Below are 21215 nucleotides of genomic sequence, written 5' to 3' on the forward strand. Positions count from 1 at the left end.
GTAGGGAAACAATGGAAACAGATCGTTTTAACGTTCATCTCAACTAGCCATGTGATCCAAGGAGCACGGCTTCTGGATCATGTCATTCTGTGCTCAGATTTTTGAGGAAGCTTCACAATGATCTTTATAACAGCTATGCTAATTAACATTTTAAACACATGCAGACCTTTTTTTCCCCTTCATTTCCTCACAGTTTTTACTCTTAGTCTGTCTTCTGAAAGCAGACATTTTCATAAGAGCAACATGCTGTCTTGGTGGTTTTAATTTATATGATTAGACATGCTGAACCTCTTCCATGAATGACTGTTGCCATTTGTACTTCTTCTTTTAAGACAGAAATGTTACTGTGAAAGGGGGTTCACACCCTTGGACAAGGAACTACAGACAATGGGTGACGGTTGAGAGGGAGACCAGCCCCTCCCCGGGACGAGCTCTCCAGATGGCTGTCCAATACAAAGTGGTCAGGCCCAAACCACATACACATAAACAACAAAAAGACTTGGCAAGCTGTATTTATAGATTGCATACACAAGTGTGTGTATGCATGCATGCATGCATTTATCAGTTTGAGAAGGGAGGGAACACAGAAGGAGATGGAGGGAAAAGACTTGGGAGGGTCTGGAGGAAAGAAGGGGAAGGGAGAAAGTGATATAATTATATTCTTAATAAATTTTATAAAAAATAGAAAATTGCTTAAAAGTTTATTCAGACCTTTCTTCTTTTTAAATTGGTTTATTCGGGTTTGTGCTATTGGCGTACTTGAATTCCTTACACACTGTGGGAATAACCTCTTCAGCTGTATAGTTTGAACATGCTGTCTTGATTCTGTTAATCTGCCTCTTTCCTCTGTTGATGGCTTCCTTTTCGTGCAGAAGTTTTGCTAGTTTGATATAAGCACAGCAAACAGTTTTTTTGTAGTCTGTATTTGGGGACATATCAAAACACCACTTCCCAGGCCAGTAGCTTAAAGCATTTCTCCTGTTTTCTTCTAGCAGCTTCATAAGTTATGATATTATGTATAAGCCTTAATAGATTTGATATTTGTTACTGTAAGAAAGAGCAGCTTCATTCTTATGCATATGGGCATCTAATTTTCCCAACACCACTTATCTAACAGAGCCATGGTGTATTCTTGGCCCCAACAGAAATCAGCTGGTCACAAAGTGTGGGTTGGTTTCTGCCTCTCTATTCTGCTCACTGGAATACAGTTTTGTTTTGTTTCAAGACAGGGTTTCTCTGTAGCTTCTTGGAGCCTGTCCTGGAACTTGCTCTGTAGACCAGGCTGGTCTCGAACTTACAGAGATCTGCCTGCCTCTGCCTCCCAAGTGCTGGGATTAAAAGCATACGTCCAGCTGGTTCTTTCTGTTTTTAATGTCACTTTGATGACTACAACTTAAATGTACATTTTTAGGCCTGGTTTTGTGATGCCTCCAGCTTCTTTTTGCTCAAGATTGTTTTGGCTATCCAGGTTTATCTATAGTCTCTTATGAACTTTGAGATTATCATAATTCTTTGCTGATGAGTCTGTATATCATATGGGGACATTTTAGCCATACTGATCTCCTCATGCATATAGGGTATCTATGTATATATCTGTATGTTTTTCAGTATCCTTCATCAATGTTTTAAATTTTTCTTTTCCTTTCACATGTCTGTTAAATTGTGGTGAGTGTTTATGGTTGTTCGAAGTGGAACTGTTATTTTCACTTTTGGGGGGATAGGTAGGTTTTCTCAGCATATAGAAATATGATCACTACTGAGCCTTTTCAGCTAAGATCAAGTGCATGCAGAAATACAAATGTGTTTGGGGTGCTGATTTGCATACTCAATTTTATAGAACTTATTAGTTCCAACAGGTTTTTTTTTTAAAAAAAAATGTCTTTTAGAAATCTCTATACATGAAATCAGATCATCTTTTAACAAGGGAAAATTGTTTTTTTTTTCTTTGTTATTCTGGATTTCCTTTATTTCTTTTTCTCTTGCCAATTGTTCTGGCAAGGGCTTTCCATCCTATGTTGACAAAAGGCAATGACAGTGGGCAACCTTGTCTTGTTCCTGACGTTGGAAGGAGGCTCTCCATGATTTCTCCATTTGGTATGGCATTAGCTGTGGTTTGTCATTATCACCTTCACTGGGCTGCAGTTATTCTTTCCACCCTGAATTGCGTAGGGTATTCTACCATGGATCAATTTTGAATTTTGAAAAATGCTTTTAGTGTCTACTTAAATTTACCTCCCTATGTCTTTGCATTTGACTCTGTTAATACATCAGCTATTTTACACTAAAGCATTCCTCTATCATTTGATCACAGTGAATGATCTTTTCCAATGTGCCACGAAATGCAGTTTGCCAGTATTTTATTTAACATTTTATGTCTAGTTCATAAGTAGTATTGGTCTATAAATTTATTCTGAGATTGTTTCTTATCTAGTATAATCATGTGTAAGTTTTTAAGGATTCTTTTTCAATTTTTTAAATACTCTGGGAAAACCGGCACTAGTCTTTTAAATATTGGTAGATTTTATAGGAAAGCCTCAAGTGTTGGGTTTTTCTTTGATTAATTTGAAAAAGTGATTCAACGGCAATTTTATTAATAAATTTTTATTGTCATCTTAGTAAATGTAATCATTTATTACTGATTCAATCTCAGGGCTCATAAAGTCTGAGTCAGAAAAATCCCAAGTTCATGGCTAGCCACGGTTACACAGTAAGACTCTGTCTCAAACAACTGGGGGGGGGGAAGGGGGCCTTGTACGTATTATTCAAATTTGGTAACCTACATAGCACAGAATTTATCTGGTCTTCTAGATTTTCTTTTTATTTACATATGGGGGAAGGGCATGGGTCCTGTGTGAGGCAGAGAACAATTTGCAGGACTCAGTTTTCTTTCCACCACATGAGTCCAACAGGCTTGGTGGCAAGTGCCTTTACCAGCTGAGCAGTCTCACCAGCGCTGATACGTTCCCTGATTTGATACTTGTTCACAGTCCTTTCAGATGACCCTGTGCTTGTTGGTAATGTTGGCTGCAATGCCTTACACTCATCTCTGATACTGAGTACTGTTCTTCACTTAGCTAAAGGCTTTTTAAGTCTATCTTTTCCAAACGCCAACATATTCCATTTGTCCTTGTATTTCCCAAGTATTCCATTTATCCCTGCTCCAGTGTTTAACATTGCCTTGTACTGATTTGGTTCTTGGTTTTCTAGTTCCTTAGGAAGCACCAAAGGTCTCCAACTAAAGTCTTGCTACTGTTTTATAAATGTTGGCGCTGGTTGATAAGGATTTCCCTTTGACAATGGTGTTTGCCATAGTCTGTAAGTTTTAATGTAATGTATTTCCATTTGCCTCAAGAATCTTATACTTCTCATTTAATGTCTTCAGTGGTTTGTTTCCTCAAGACAGTATCTGACTTCCATGTGTCTAATGCTGCTTCCAGAGTGTCACCCATTGATGACTTCTAGATTTATAGCACAGTGGTCAGAAAGGACACTTTGAATTTTTTTAAAATTGTTAAGATATTTTTTTGTAGCTCAACATGTGATTTGTTTCAGAAAATGCTCAGGGTGCAGTTTAGACAATGGCTGTCAGATGCACTGCTCTAAAATGTCTTAGGTTCATTGTGTCTGAACATAGGTTGACTCCAGTGATCCCTTGCTGATTATCTATTTAGAAGATCTGGTCACTGATGAAGGCTGGGTATTGAATTCTGCCACTATTATTTTACAGTCTATCTTTCCCTTAGTATTTATTAGTACCTCTTTTACATATTTATCTAACTACTAGACTTCACATATTAAATACCACCTCTAATTTTGTGTTACTTTTCTGTTGTTGCTGACTCATATACTTAGTCCTAACATAATACTTAATAAATATTTCCTGAAAGAATGAACAAGAGAATAAACAATGCCATTATAGGAAGATTTTCAAAGTTTTATTTTAAAATAAATTTCATTTTAATTTTATTTATCATTGCCTGTCAATCTAATTTTCATGGCTCAGTCAACCCTAAGTTCAAACTGATACGTATATAATTTCCTAAGTCCTTAAAATCCTACAGGTTCTGTTTAGGTCATGGTTTAATCTTTCTTATGGTAGTTAATATCACTCTGTGCTGCAACAGAAACTCAAACACTGTGGACAGGCATTTTCAAATGCAAGCAATTTGAAATGATGGAGTGAAATATAATAAAAACAGGCACCAATTCTTCCATTTGCAAAAAATAGCCACTATAAATTTCTCAATCAGTAAAAGCAAAAATGTCAAAATTACTATTCACCTATTGAGTGTTTAATAAGGACAACATAACAGGGTGTGGTTTGGCAACGGTTTGGCAATACTTGAGGCCTACAAGATGGCACAATGCATAAATGCATTTGTTGCAAAAGCCTGGAGATCTGAGTCTGAGTCCCCAGAACCCACAGGTAGAAGGAGAGAAGTAACATCTGAGAGCTCTCATCTGACCTCCATGCATGTGCATAGCAGCACCAGCCTTACCCCCAACATGATATACACACAATAATCATAAATAACTTCTTAAAAGAAAGCATTTTAGCAATTCCAAATGCTCAAAAAGTAAATTAGTTTTAGAATAATGTGAATATGTCATTTATATTTCTTTAAAATTTTCTATTTATTGTTTATTAAAACCAAATGGTATTATAAAAAACAAAAAAGATCAATAATAAAAAAGTATTTCACTCAATAAAATATATCATATTTCAATAAAATATATCATAGTTTGAAACTAGCTACAGAAGTGCCTTCAAAAGTACACATTTCATAATCCTGAGTTTTACTATAGGAAGAAAAATACATGGTATTTACATTACTTTTGTTTTTAATTTAAAATACGTTAGTACTCAAATTCAACATCCTATATATTTACATTTAAATTGAATTTTATTAACTTTTAAATATATTTTCTCATTAAGATTTAAGATTTTAATCCATTTTAGAGCATCATATTTATGGATCTAAGAAGAAATTCCAATGTTAAACTTATAGTGTGGCAAGCATTTCTTATAGAGCATCCATCAGTACATTCCACGTATACTACTGTGGATTCCATCAGCAGATACCCAGGAAGTAGACTGGAACGTACATCGACAAACTGGATGATGAAGTGCCTCCTCTGGCCGTCAGAATACACGGAAAGGACATATTCACCAGGTTTCCCGTGGCTCTCGCGTACCAGGAAGTCTCCTTGTTGCTTCAGAAGCTCTTGGGCCTCTATTCTAGGGATTGCACCATGGTACCAGTCGTGATCCGCCAGGGGCTTCTCGCAAACAGAGATCATGTCGGAGAGCTGAACAAATGTTTTAAAAACCAAGTTAGAAAAAGATATTATTTTGTCCTAATAAAATTCACTGCAAGTAAAAATACTTATTACATATGATCTGATTTCATCAGTCAATTAAAAATTAAATGGTAAGACTTATTAAGGAAAATATCCTCTGAAGTACCAGGACCGAAGTCTAGCACAAATGCATGTCCTTCAAAACTTTCTCTCCATCATGCACTGCAACATCAGCATTTAAGGTTTGCAGTCCTACCCTTATTCCCCTTATCATAAAATAAATCTATTGAACAATATTCATCAATCAGAAAAATTATGAAGAAGTATATTTAGAAAAATTTATAACAAACACATTGAACCTGCTTTTTCACTGAATTAATTAACTCTGGACTACTCAGGTTATACACTGTACATAATGGTAGGCAGGAATGGGTCTCGGCTTCAACCTCGAGCTGCCTGGCTAAGTACTCTCTCTCACCCCTCCACCTTACTCCTGCCACTACTCTGTCACAAGCCTGGCCTTGGTTTTGCAAAGCTATGGCAGATAAAGCCCTGGGAAAAGAAGCATCAAAGAAAATGAGCAGCATACAAACACAACACAGGTGGAAATGACTGTAAGTCATGAAACAGAAGAAAAGCAAGTCACCTGCTGTCTTAGGAGGTTCCATGCTCATAATGAAGAGCAGAAATAAGCAAGGGCTAGCTCTGATGCTGTGAAAGTCCAGAAACTAGTGGTGATGAAATTGAATATGCTATGGTCACAGTTTCTCTTGTATTCTAGTCATTCACAAGAACTGGACTGCCCTGTACTATTGGAGTATTTCATGGGTAAGGTATAACATTTTACACAAATTATTATGGTTCTCAGAATACAGTATTAAAGATCCCCATGAAAACATACTGTAAGTTTGAAAAAATCAGGATCAATAATAAAATTACAGTTTGGATATAAAATGTCCTCCAAAAGCCCTGTGTTGAAGACGTCATTGATGTCAGATGTCCTTCTGTATATGTGTTGCTTTTATTGGTTGATGAATAAAGTTGTTGCAGCCAATGGCTTAGCAGAGCAAAGTCAGGCAAGAAATTTGAACAGAGATATATAGAAAGAGTAGGCAGACTCAAGAGAGACACCATGTAACTGCCAAAGGAGTATCATGCTGTCACCAGTAAGCCATGCCACTTAGCATTTTAAGAAAAGCTCCTGGTTAGAAAGTGGTTACAGATTCGCAATAAAGATAGATTCAGACAAAAATAAACCTCTGAATGAGTCACAGTGTGTTTAAAAAATGTATGTAAGTTTGAGGGGGGGGGGAAGGAGTACAGACAGAAAGAGAAGTACAGACAGTTAAAGATTAAAGGAGCAAAGATAATAAAATAAATATTAAAAAGTAATAGAATAAAGAAAATAAGTCACATAAAGATGGAAAATACAGAGTCTGGATTGTGCAGTTTACTGTGTTTTCTTTGAATTTTTTGACTGCAGAGAGACATTTGATTCTAGAGGTTGCTAAACTAAACCAACATAAAGATATAAATAGTCATTTATAATAGTCAAATTTGTAGTCATGTTAATTAGGCTTTCTAGATATACAAAGAGATATTTCAGTTAGATAGATAACCTTCAACACTTCAAAGACCTACAGAACATGACATTTAAAGGTTTTAAGAACTTAGACTTTTCTCAACAGTGAAATATGTCTGCTTCTGGCAGCACCAATAACTTCAAGAGGAAGATGGGCATCAAAGAGGCTCCTTATGGAGTTTGCTAGCCATTTGGACAAGAACCTGCTTTTGCCTGGACTACTTGATGGTATGCTATATAAACTAGACATGCAGGACCCACAGAAAAATGACTGCTAAACTTTCCAAAAGATGGGATGGCCCTTCAGGGTTCCTGCTTCAAAGAAGAAACTGCCAGACATTATGCACAACACAGAAAAAAAGCAACTGATGAACTTTGCCAGCACAAGACAGAACAGATCTTAAATTTCCTGCTTCATGGAAAAGTCTGCCAGATGCTATGGGCCTGAAGGCTAAAGATGGATGCCCCAACATTACAGAAGAACTCTGGGTATCTGTCCAGACAGCAAGAGGTCTCTGTCATTTCTAAAAGTTTGGAAGTTGCTTACAATGCATTTCCTGTTAATTAAGTAACACTTTATCCTTCTTGGGTCTTTGATGGAGTGAAGATAAATAGTTATAGTTTACCTTATTTATGATAAAAGATAAATTAAACATAAAACTTTAGACTCACAAAGATAGGATAGATGATAGAGTATTTTCCTTAATTTTCCAAATAGTAAATGGGTTAAATATTGTAACTATGATTCCTGCTTGATAACTGTTTTGTATAATTTTACTATGTTAAAGGTAAAACCTTCCTTTTCAACTAGACAGAAAAAGGGAAGATGATGCCTTCTGTATATGTATTGCTATTATTGGTTGATGAATAAAATTGATTCAGCCAATGGCTTAGCAGAGTAAAGTCGGGCAGAAAATCTGTACAGAGATATAGAAAGAGAGTAGGCAGAGTCATAGAGATGCCATGTAACTGCCAAAAGAGTAACATGCTGTCACAAGTAAGCCACAGTCTCATTTCAATACACGGATTAATAGAAATAGGTTAATTTAAGGTGTAACAGCTAGCTAGGAACATGACTAAGCTATTGGCCAAAGTGTTACAATTATTACAGCTTATGTGTGATTATTTAAGTCTGGGCAGCTGGAAACGAATAAGCAGTCTCTGCTTACACTTTTTAATAGGCTCATGGTGAGTGGAGCCAAAGAAAAGAAGATAGACCATGTGGTGGCATATCCTTGAAAGGACCCCCCCCCCACAGACTCCTTCATGGCTGGTAAACTCTGAGCATGTACCTCCTCCAAGAGCTGAAATGAGCCTCTCCCCCTCAGAGTCATTTATCTCACGTACTTTGTAACAGAAAAGGAAAGCTGACCAAGAAGATAAGTAAAAGGCAAACATACAAACACCCACATATAAGGATTTATAGGCTGATATTATGAACTTTATGATAACTAGGTAGTAAATGAAAACTAGTTCTGAAGATAGCTTTCACTAATCTGTACCACTGAAGAGGTCTAAAATATGCATGTTCAAGTCCAACATACCATTACCCAAAATTCATCTTACTGGTGGTAAAAAGAAAATGTCCCAATCCAATAGGCTTCAAGCATATTTTACATTTTGGTGAGTTGTTCTTCCATTTATGACACTTAAATTTTAAAAATATGTACATGATGTGACAATTTTTCATAAGTATAGAAGGCCCTTTTTCTTTTAGTTCCAACAACAATAAAAATAATAATATAAAACAAACGAACCACCAGTACTCAAGTAGAGGGCCCTACACTTAAAAGTGAGTGTGAAATCTGTCCAAAGCGCTTTGTGAACTGATATCAAGAGCTGATCCTTTCTAAAGAAGGTAATTAGAAAATTGGATCTTTGTTTTCCATATTTGTCACAATATATTTAATATGTTAAATCCAAATTTGTTTGTTTGTTTATACTATAGTAGGAAACTATTTCTAAGTCTTTCCAACAGCAAAAGTACCCAAAGATGAGGGATCCATATGATGTCATTCTCAAGGGGTCTTCCTGATGGAACAGTGGCAGAAGCAAGGATGCCACAGTCTGTTCTCTCTCCCTAGTCAGTCAACTGTCCAGAAAAACTGGAAGATTATGGAGAACTCAGTAACTCTGAAAAGTATTTGAAATATGAGGTTCAACTATCACCAAGGAAGTTATTGTTAGATTTGAAGATGAAGCATGTTTGGGAGGGAAGGGGGAATCATCTTGAGAGAATAACTCAGTTTTGTGCTTTGTATTTTGTGCTTAAGAAAACAAATTTATTTTATTTATAAAATGTGCCCCAGTATCAGGGACAGCACATTGTCACTAGCAGCCACTGGCAATGTCACATCACACACTTCAGCTAAAGTATACAGAGATCACTGCAGTAATCACCATGTAGCCATACTTCAGCAGAATACAAGATGGTGACACAATGTGCTTATTTTAAACTTCTGAACTAACACATGTAAGAACAGATTTGGTCTCAGACCAAAAAAAAAAAAAATATACAAAATTAACCCCAATGAGCTCTTCTTAAAAATTATGTATAATACAAGTAATTCAAAACTTGTGACTCAGAGAATAACTTTGATGTTCCTGAATATGACCATTCAAAAGAAATTAGCATATGGCTATACTAATATGAAACATTTGTATTTCCTTGTTACTTTCTAACACTTTGAAAATGAAAAAAAGTAAATTAAGACCTTAAGAATAATAGAAGACAACTGATTTTTAATACGTGTTAATATTTAATTTTAATTTGTCTTGTTATGGGAATAACAACATTATTCTAGACACAAAGATGAACACTAGAAACTACATGAGAACAATAACATTCCCCCCATGCTGGTGGTGGGAAGTACATATCATAATACTGATACTGAACTAATAAACCCTTAAACATAGCTATAATATAGTTTTCAAGAAAAATGCAAACAAATGATTCTATATAAAAAGAAGCACATGTATTTCACATTCAAATTCTCATTCAAAGGTTCCCCTCATCCCAAGACAAGGCTTCTCTGTGTAACCACCTCTGACTTTCCTGGAACTCACTTTGTGACTAGGCTGGCCTCAAACTCAAGAGATCTGCCAAGTGCTAGGATTAAAGGTGTGCGCCATTGCGCCCATCTCAAAGGTTCTTAAAATTAAAATAATACCTATGTCAATACAGTAAATGATTTTTAAAGAGACAGGATGGACTAATTTAAACTTTTTAATCTTTAAACAAAAATGTCTTGGATTAAACAACAATAATTTGGACCAAGACTTATAAGAATCTGATTTTAAATAATGTTTTTTCAGAGTGCTATAATTGGTGGGACATTATATAGATCAGAGGAGTAACACCAGTTCTCACATGATTGTGACATGGAACAATGGGGCTGCTCAGCCACACATTAGAGCAATTCTATATAAAGAGAGCCTTGGAGGAAGGACAATATTCCTGGTATGGTTGGAATAGGTCTCTGTAATTTCAATATGGCCTGAAAGCTTTCTAACTCAAATGAACCATTATGACTGCCAGGAGCTTGAAGAGGTGCAGCTAATACTGCCCAGCACCTCTGTCTCTGGCTTCAGAAGCAGGGTCTGGCAAACAGTTCTCAGTGCAAAATGACAGTCTTGTGAAGATGGAAAAAAACTGCATGAGGAGCTGGTCCCAGGCTCTGGGATAGAAATGATGCATTATTTGGCCTCCTTTATATGCTGAAAAAGCACTCACTGGGAGCTGATATAAGATGTTAAAACGTGACCGTAACCAAACAATGGATAGTAATAGCTGACACATCAGACACAATCCGCAGTTGAGCCTAGTTCATCTCAGCTAACTACCTCATGTCCTTCCTTCCGTCAGGATCCAAATATCCTACTGTAGTGCTTTAAAGTTACCTCCATAATTTAACCATTCATTAAAAAGCATGCAGACTAATAGCCATGGCAGTTAAAAACACTATTATGATAAATTTCATATATAAATGATATATATATACATTTGCTTTATTTTATCTAAAATTAAACTTTAAAAATTTGTCAGATGTGGTGGCACATGCTTTGAATCCCAGCACTATGAAGGCAAAGCTCTGTGAGTTCAAGGCCATGCTGGTCTACAAAGTGAGTTCCAGGACAGCCATGGCTGTTACACAGAGAAATCCTGTCTTGAAACCCGCCACCCCCTTCAAAAAATAAACAGTGATTCTTAATTGCTGATTTCTGAATATTTTAAACAAATATGCTTTCAAATGGGGAAGAATGAACTTAGGCCTCCACCCCACCCCACATATAAAAGCAGCTCCCTTTGTTTCCAGGCGTATGTGAAGACCTATGAAGGAAACAAGGATGAATATTCGCATCATCGTGAGCTGGGCAGTGCTTTTTACATAGGACACCCAAGCCACAAAGTAATGTGTTCTTCATTAAAACTAAAAACTGTGTGACACTATCAAGAAAGAAAGAAAGAAAGAAAGAAAGAAAGAAAGAAAGAAAGAAAGAAAGAAGGAAGGAAGGAAGGAAGGAAGGAAGGAAGGAAGGAAGGAAGGAAGGAAGGAAGGAAGGAAGGAAGGAAAGAAGAGAGAGGGAGGGAGGGAGGGAGGGAGGGAGGGAGGGAGGGAGGGAGGGAGGGAGGGGGAAAGGAGGGGGGAGGGGAAAAGAGTGGGGGAGGGAGGCAGGCAGACAGGCAGGCAGGCAGGCAGAAAGGCAAACTTACAGGCTAAGAAAAGAACATTTGTTTACTATACTAGGTGTATAACAAAGGAAATGTTTCCTCAAAACAATTTAAAACTCATACAACTCAATATCTACAAAAACCAAGCTTACTGCTGTGGGTACAGTTCACAGACAGAGTGCTTATACAGCACGCAAACCTGGGATCCAAGTTCAGTTCCCTGACAGAGTTGCTTATACAGCACATGGTAGGCACTCTGTCAGTGAACTGAACCTGGATTCCAGAGTGCCTAGCATGCATGCAAACCTGGACTTAATCTGCAGACCATCAAAAAAGTACACAAAAAATTTTAAGCATGCAAAGGTTGTAAATAGAATCATCTCTAAAGAATACATAAATAGCAAATTAGCACATTAAAAATTTATTATTATCAGTCATTAGAAAAATTAAAATAAAAATGACAAACCAGTCACTAAATGCATTGATAATTATGTGAGGAAATAGTAAGTTTCAGACATACATTGTTAAAAATGAAAATATCGCTGCCAATGTGGAAAGCAGATCTTAAATTTAGAATCCCTGTATGACTCAGTAATTCTACCACTAGGTATATGACAAAGAAAAATGAACTCATAGTCACAAAGAATGAAAAATTTTCACAGTAAAAAGCCACAAAGTAGAGTTTATATATAATGATAAAACTAATATTTTATCAAATGATGAAGAGACAAAATGGTATAATAAATCTAAGTAATGGAATATAAATCTAAGCAGAGAAATAGTATTCAGTCTTATAAAGAATTAAAGATTGCCACATAGTACAGCATGAATGAACCTTTAAAATATTATAGTACTAGAATGAAACTAAACATAAAAGCCTGTTGCTGTATGACCCTTTGCAGGTGAGAGGCCCAGCAAGAGGCCTAGTCACAAGGATACGCGGTACCAGGAGCTGAGACAAGTGTGGAACTGAGGCTCTCTTCTGATAGCTGTGGAGCACCGTTACGGGGGCTTACATTCCCGCATCCTGTGGCAATTGTGGCTGCACAGCATAGTGAAAATACTGAAACCTCTTGCTGTACATATAAAAACATGAATCTTATGTTCTTTTAGGTCTATCACAAGAAAACAAACCACATGCTAACATGGCAAGGGCTTTTCTATAGAAAAGCATTTAACGTAATCAAGAATTTTTAAATATGACTGTCTTTAAATAGTTATTCACTTTGGATTCCCAGGCTTATAATGTGTAACAATCACATACACATTAAACCTCAAGGCCTTGGTTAGCCTTGTGCTTGAGTGCAGACAGTGGACAGCACTTAACACCAGAGAACAGCTCCAAGTGGTTGTTGAGGCATTTCTTGTTGAAGACATAACTCTAGTATGCTCCACCATGACACAGCAAACTGAAATTTCAATGATTAATCTACCAAACAGATTACTTTTATTACTAAATGTTCTTCATAATGGAAATACAAACTAATGCATTTTAAGAACCCACACAGTAATAATAGCTATTATAAACGTGCTGTTGCCCTGGACACCTGTTTACACTAGTCCTCTAGTGAAAAGCCCCATCATTATGGACATGCAGTATAAGAAATCTCTAACATGCTGGTCCCTTTCATTCATGCTAACCATAGCAATTTCAGTTAGTACATCCTAGCAAGGCCTCACATCATCTCACTCCACTAGAAGTTAGAATGGTAGATTTTGAAAGAACCTTCACACAGCCTCCATCACACTGTGCTGTGGAACCTGTTCTGTTTTTAGCAACATTTCCTGTAGCTACTATTTTACTATGTCTACTAAACTACAACAGTGGACTGTGTAGAGAAAATGTGTGTATAAATGGAGGCCTCAGAATATCCACAAGCAGTAAGGAAGGTTCATTACATAAAAGCTTTTTCTGTTTTTGTTATAAAAATTTGACTCATGGGTATACTATATGCAAATGTAAACAGAGTCCAGTGCACAGAAAAAGTTGAATCTGCTCTGCTTTTCCTGTCTGTGAGCATAAACACATAACCCTGAAAGAAGCAAGACAGTCATCACTGGGGAAACACACAGTCAATCCTACTTACTGCTGATGAGCCCAGTACCGATTTTGGAGACCTAATTATTCCAGCAATTGAATGACGAATAGATTCAAATTTGGATAGCCTCTCCTTTCGTTCCTAAAAGAAGTAAGAAGCAGCCATTAGCAGTAACAAACCACAGAGTGTTTACATTTTAACATTTAGGTATTTTTTAATAGCTTAGTTTTCTAACTATGTCAAATATAAACTTCCTGGTATAACCAATGCATGTAAAATTATAGCATTTTGCTCTTCTGGTCCCTCAATAAATTCTTGATTTGGAAAAAGAACTATATAAATCATTTAATTGTGAATCCCGTGTAAGCCAAGTTACATCTCCAAAAACCTCACTGATCGTGAGGGTCATGAAGGCAGAGACCATGGGAGGGAGACTAGGTAAACAGTTAGGAAGGGGTAGCAGAACACTCTCAGCAGCCAGTCAGCCTGTACTTCTCCCTCCAAGTATATTTCTGAATATCACATATCACAACAGAAAAACACCTTCTAAATTTTTAGATCTTCAGATCTACTTTACCACTACAAATGAATGGAGAGTGAGTATAGAAAATGAGACTTAAAAGGAGAAGGAAAAAATGAGGTAAAGAGAAGAAAGGTTGGAAAGAGGAAGAACTGGCCTGTAGGCCAGGACTGGGTCACGTTCCAGCTGCTGGCCAGCAGCAGACAGAGAACAAGACACTGGCCATAGGGTGCAGCATTTCTACTGTTTCCTACCACAGGGAAGCTCAGTGCTAGAGTTCCCTCCCTGTCTGCCCCCAGAATCCACTATTAGTTTCTCAACTCCAGGGTGTCCCTGTCCACCTGTCCACCCCTACTGTTTACACTTCTTCTAAGACCAGCAAGAAAATAGTTCTAACTAGCGTACAAACATATGAGCATCAATCAATGGAAACAACTTAGCATAATCTTCTACTAGAACAGGGAATTTCTCCTTTTTTCAACATTACTGCACTAACTTAAAATCTCATAAAATCACTATCTGTAGATCAATATGATCACATATAAAACTGAAAAAAACAAACCTTGCTTAGACTTACAAGGGAACAGAAGTTGGTACTTTGAACATATACATAGTTAATATACTTCTAGAGAAACACATCATTCCCACTGCACAAATGATGATCCTTGTGGGGAGCTATTCAGTAGCTTTAACCCAACCATGAGATACACATTTAGATAGATAGACAGACAGACAGACAGACAGACAGACAGATAGATGATAGATAGATAGATAGATAGATAGATAGATAGATAGATAGATAGATATAGACAGATAGACAGACAGATAGATGATAGATAGATAGATAGATAGATAGATAGATAGATAGATAGATAGATAGATAGATGATAGACAGATAGATAGGCAGGCAGGCAGGCAGGCAGGCAGACAGACAGACAGACAGATAGGCAGACAGACAGATGATAGATAGATAGATAGATAGATAGATAGATAGATAGATAGATAGATAGATAGATAGATAGATGGCAGGCAGGCAGGCAGGCAGGCAGACAGACAGACACAGATATAGATGTTGCTAGAAGGCCTGAGAGAAAGAGCACGGAAACACAAGAATATAGTGACCCTTGGCAAAGTATGCCTGTCCTCCTCATCCTCAAATTGTTTGTATGCGTATGACTTGTTAACTCTTAAATCTATTTCCGATGCTTCAGAAGTCTGCAGAAGTAAATCTGATTTAAAAAGAAAAAAGGAAACTATATAGCCAGGACATAAGGACTTCTGGTGAGCCTAGCAGGCAAGCTGTGTGCAGGAGCGAGCAGAGCACACGCGCTGGAGAACACTGCAGAGGCTGGGCCGTCCACTCCCCAGAGAAACCCGCGCTTTCTCCCCTTCCCTTCCGGATCTGCTCTGCACAGCTGGTGAAGGCACCTAGTTGCTGCGGCCGCTGACAGATGGCATGGAAGTGCTAACGTCACCTGTATGGCGGTGACAGCGTCACAGGAAAGCAGCAGGCACTGTACTACGCCTGTGCACTTTCCTCGGGCGGCTTTCTTCACTGGCATACTAGAGGAAGCGTTATTCCAGTGTGAGAGTACTCACAAGATACAACTGAAAAGTACACAGACAAAGCTGAACCAAAACCTGTATTTTTCTCCAAACAAAAGTAAAAAAAAAAAAAATTCAGGGGAGAATTTAAAGTATGAAAAGCATTCTCAATATATGAAATGACTAAATGTATTCTGTGGTAAACTGGGCATCCCACCCTAGAAAAGGAAACCTTTCGTTGAAACTCTGCAACATTTTCTCAAGAGGGTAATATTAGAATTATACCACAGCTTAGACCTGCACGATAAATAAATACAGGTGTGAGAAGAAACTGACTTCCAAGCCCACTTTCCTGGCATTAAGTCACAAAGTACAGGAGCACAACTGGCAATCGCAGACTTTCTAAAATGTAAAGGCACTATTTAGATAGACTGATATGAAAATACATCAGTAATCACAGTAATACCATCTTATGTTTAAGGATGAGTAACCAAAATGCAAATAGGATTTACAAAGTAGCCTAGCCAGTTAGTTACTGCTTATGGGGTGCCCATATTTCTAAGAGTAAAACATCAAATTTGTTTGCCATGTCCTGTCTATGTAAGATTCAATATCAGCTTTAAATTACAGGCTACCTAATAACACATCAGACTGTCCTGAATTTGACAGCTGATTTTCCTAGGCAAGAATTAAATGACTATCTAAAAGAAAATAAAGACGGGACGCTCTCTTCATTTCCAGTAGCTAGAGTGAAGTGTGCCCGTACCAGGCTGCCGGTGGGGCAGTGAGTTCATCCACCTCCAATGAAGACAAGATATGGAGTTTGCACAGGGGGCAGATGATCTGGCAAAGTGACAGCTCCTCCCAGTGGAGGGAGGCAGGAAAACAGGCGAGCACGAGACAGCACCTCATGTTACCAAGATTCTGATGAGAAAAAACAGCCTTGACAGCCAAGTTCCACATGCAGAATGAGTTTCACACCTCGTTTAAGAATAGTTTTTAATAGTGCGAAATTAAATAAGTAAATTAATCAGATCTTGATGAGATACCCCCTCCCTCTCCTCCCACCCACCCACCCAAGTTTCACTGTTGACTTTATGTCAAAGAATTAAGAGGTTACTTATAAAAATTAAAGCTAAGAAGTTACCTTTTAAATCAATCACCATAGAAACAATGTCTAACTCATCTATAAATCTGTATGCACTCACATATAAAACTAGACCTTTTCATATTAACCATAAATTTATCTGTTATCACCCATTATTGATATCTTCAGCCTCTATAGGAAACAACACCTAAATTCCCTAAAGCTTAGTCTTAACTTTCTGGGTTTCATGTGACTCAAGTTCTGCCGCAGGGGTGTCTTCTGCGGCCTGCTGAAGCGTGAGCAGAAGCACGGACTGGCAGAAATCAGAGGCTACTCCAAACGGCTACCTTGCTGCTGCAGAGAGCAATGACAACAGTCACTAAGACACACAGCAGTTCTCAAGCAAGGCCCTCGGAGAAGGGCTATGGTGGGAAACAGAAGGCTCTACTCAAAGGGACGAAGACTGCACATCTGGCCAAATGACTAGGCTGTTCTCGGCCTCCCCAGCAGTTGGAGGAAGGCTCAAGACTAGAAAACTCCTGATACTGAGACCTCTGCCTGTGACTGTGATGCACTGCATGGTCCAATACAGCGCAAGACTATCAGCGCTGCCCACGAAGGCCAGGTCTACTCCGCGCCCAAGGGCTCTCACACAGTCGCTGCCCATGAAGGCCAGTCCTATTCCACGCCCAAGGGCCCTCACACAGTCGCTGCCCACGAAGGCCAGTCCTATTCCACGCCCAGGGGCCCTCACACAGGCATGAGGGGAAGAGTCAACTTTCAAAGTGGCTATGGGGATACATTTTTTTCATAATGTGTCATTAAAACAGTAACTCAATGCTATTTCCTGCAGACTTCTGTAAACAAGCCCAATCTCATGACATTCTTTGAAGAAATAACCTGCCCTAGAGGAACAGTCAAACCTGGAGCCCAAAGAATCAAGAAAAAGATGACAGCTACACACAGAATGCTAGGCTGAGAGCCAAAATTCTTCGGGACTTCTTAAGCAATGCAGACATGAAATTATCAGGGATGTTGCTGAGAAATAACTGTGAGGACATTACACCACAGAGAAGATTGCCCGAGAAAGTCAATGCTGACAATGACCATAAGGTACAGGAAACACCTTAAATATCAGCACGCCCCTTTTGAAAAGAAATGCACTTACGCATAAGCAAAAGACTTGATCTTTTAAAAGGAATACACTTACACATAAACAACTCGATCTTATGCAGATGTTGATTTTTCTCGAAAAAATGAAGAATAGATGATTTTGTTTCAACAGGGTTTAGAATTTAAGTATTAAAAGAGTTTCAAGATGACTTGTTTGAGCAATTGGTTCACACTGAAGGTGCTGAGGCACTCAGTGCCCAGTTACCAAATTGAGAATGCCATGTTGTCCTCTGATGTTTGCATATTAAGGATATTTATTAAAAGAAAAACAGCCAACTTGATAAAGTCAAGTATCTTCATACTCACCAAAAACTAAATTAAGCCACAAATGTATAAAGGGAAAGTGTGATGATTTTAAAAAGACATCATTGTAAAATAGCAATGCTCGGGGCACTGAGAGCTAAGCTGTAAAATGTTAAAATCATTTTTCTTACTTTCGTAAGTCTAAGCCAGCTGCACAAGATGATGCCCCTGGGTAAGCCAGGGTGAAGAAGGTGGCTCTAACAGGCTCCCCTCCTGCTTAATACCCAGATACAGTTCAAGCTCTACAGTGCTTTTCCTAAACGTGTAACCAAAATCCCTGATAATACTTCTCCTCCTCCTCCTTTCCTTCTCCTTCTTCTGACTATTATATTTAGAGCAAATTTAGATAAACAGTAAGGTAGATATACAGAATAAAGAAACAGATTGCCATATTGCTCGCAGACTCCCCACATCAACCGACTTAGGCTAGCGTGATACAGCCCTGTCACTCAGAGTCTATGGTTGGGATGAGGTGAGCTCTTCTCTGGGATACTCTGAGTTTTCAGCACTGCAGTATCAAACAGGAATGTGACTGCCAGAAACTCTGTGCTTGGCACATTCACTCCTCCTCCCCAAGGCACTATGTGGAAACACAACCCACAAGTATGAAGTGCTGCATTTCCTCCCCTGGTCCCACGGCTCAAGTGCTGAGGGGCTCTGCTCTGGGTGTTTTGAGATATATATATATATATATATATATATATATATATATATATATATATATATATATATGTATATGTATATATATATGAATATATATATATGAATTAATGTCTAGATTTGGTGTAACTAAGCTTTTGTTTTTAAAACAAGGAAGGGCATAATAAAACATAAAATTCTTCTACTTTTCTTAAAGGACCATTGAAACAAGAAACACGAGTGCCCAGAGTAGCCATGTTGTGTGAGCCATATGTGTAATCAAGCACTTTATCAACATCACCTACTCTCTAGGATTACCCACTTAACAAACTGTTCCCATCAGGTTAGAATAATCTCATCAAAAAAAATTGAAGAAAAAGGTGAAATAAAAAGTTTGTGGGGGCAGTTCAAGACAGGGTTTCTCTGTGTCCTGGAACTCTACAGAGCAGGCTGGTCTCGAACTCACAGAGATCCACCTGCCTCTGCTTCCTGAGTGATGGGATTAAAAGAGTGCACCACCACTGCCAAGCTTAAATAAAAATTTCAAATTAAAGATCATCTGGTGTTTCTTCCCTTCTTCTATAATGAACTATAATATGAAAAAAATAGTATCATATAGTTACTCACCTGTGGAGAGTGAAGGAAGAGATGGAAGAAAGGAAAGATGGAGAGAGGAAGGGAGGAACAGAGACGGAGCTGAGCCTGCAACCTGAAGCTGCTGGAACACAGCAGCCTAGACTTCAGCTCCAGCATTAGACCATCCGATGGTCGCAAGCACTGCTCTACTTTTCCTCTTTCCTCCTGCTCCAGTCTGCTCCCTGCCCCCATCAGCACGCCTTATCTCCCCCAGCCTTCCTTCTGTGTCTGGTCAATTATTAACAAGTGCATCTAATGAATCCCACTTCTAATGTACTTTTCCAGCAATGCTATTTTTATAGCAGCATATTGCTGCTGAAACGCTGCATCTTTTCACACCACTGTCCATCCTTTGTACTGGATCCCTTGGTCTTCTTGTGACAGCTACACTGGACGTACCATCTGGTCATTTCACTATCTGGGTCATCTCTTGTCTGTCTGTGTTATAAATAATGAGTTACAAGTCTTTTAAGCATGTCATATATTCTTCCATTATATGCCAGAAAACTTGCATAAAAGAAAAGGAGTCTGAATTTCCTAGCAAAAAGAGCACATCTATTTACTGCTCTTGCTGTCAAACGTCTAAAGACATAGTAATGGTTACGAAGCAGGACCTGGACTGGTTATAATTTCAGTGTGAATACAGCCCCTTATTCACATCACCAAGGAGCCACCTTTCAGAGTCAAGTACCCACTGAGCCAGGGGTCACAGGCCCATGTGTTACAAAGCTCACAAGTTCAAATAAGTCCTTTCTTCTATAACTTGCCTTGGTGGAGTTTTATCAAAGCAATAGAAAACAACATATCTTGCTTCAAAAAAGACAAGAGGAGGAAAAGAGGAAAAGAAGAGGTGAGGGAAAGCAGGGAAGGGAAGAGGGGCACTGGGTAGACACTGCTGTCCCACTCGGATCTGTCACAGGAGCCTAAACACTGCCATGACAAGTTTGTAGAAACCACACTGGAGCCATGTGCTCATGCAACTCCAGGCAGGACGGCAGGACTCAAAGGCCTTCCTTCCCCCTTGCTGAACAGGCTCGCAGAGATTTCTTCCTTTGCTCAGGTCTCTGATGGATTGTTAAAAGCTATTCGTCAGTAGCCCACTGCCCTATTTTTCTTATTAGGAATCACCAGTGGTCTCGGAAGCGCTCCGTATCCAACTACATGTGCATTTTCAAAAGACAAGTCACCTATCGGTCACCACTTCACTCCCATTATGAATGAGACAAAGCAAGAATTATACTCAGGGTCTTCACAAAGGCAGACACCAAAAAGCATTAATTTATCAAATACAGTCTTCATTTTGAGGACACATAGCCAAGGGTACAGACTATATTCCTCAACTGATAATGTAAAGATTAAAGGCCAAGCAGGCACAGGGCATATTCATGTAATCCCAGATCTAGGGACACAGGAGCACAAGGATGATGAGTTGGATGCAAGCCTGGGTGCCTAATAAGACCTTTATTTTTAGAAAGATAAAGTGCCAAACGTCTCATAAATTTTGGTTTCTGTTAGTTTGTGTTTCTCCCCCTTTGCTAACTGCTTTTGGAGTAGGAAGACTCTCGGCACTGTGCTTACTGCAGAGGCTCCACAAGGACACTGTGAAGACTACTAAGTACATGTCTTATTTTTGTAAAGGTTTAAGTTTCCAGCTTTATCACAATGTCTCCAGGGTGCATTTGCTGCTTAGTATTCTGCTACAGCCCAGGCACCGATAA

At 38.5% G+C, this 21215-nt stretch overlaps 1 protein-coding gene across 2 annotated transcripts in view; it reads right to left on the reverse strand.

The window, feature by feature from the left end:
- The window catches only part of Fer (FER tyrosine kinase), a 320970-nt gene that overhangs the window by 175971 nt on the left and 123784 nt on the right, over window positions 1-21215 (reverse strand). For both annotated transcript variants that reach the window (XM_038339140.2, XM_038339139.2), the window contains 2 exons: window positions 13643-13735; window positions 5107-5310 (listed from right to left, as the gene is read on the reverse strand). In XM_038339140.2, coding sequence (XP_038195068.1) covers window positions 5107-5310; window positions 13643-13735 — 297 coding nt within the window. The remainder of the gene's footprint in view (window positions 1-5106; window positions 5311-13642; window positions 13736-21215) is intronic.

Source organism: Arvicola amphibius, chromosome 8 (genome assembly GCF_903992535.2).
Source record: "Arvicola amphibius chromosome 8, mArvAmp1.2, whole genome shotgun sequence".
Classification (NCBI taxonomy): domain Eukaryota; kingdom Metazoa; phylum Chordata; class Mammalia; order Rodentia; family Cricetidae; genus Arvicola; species Arvicola amphibius.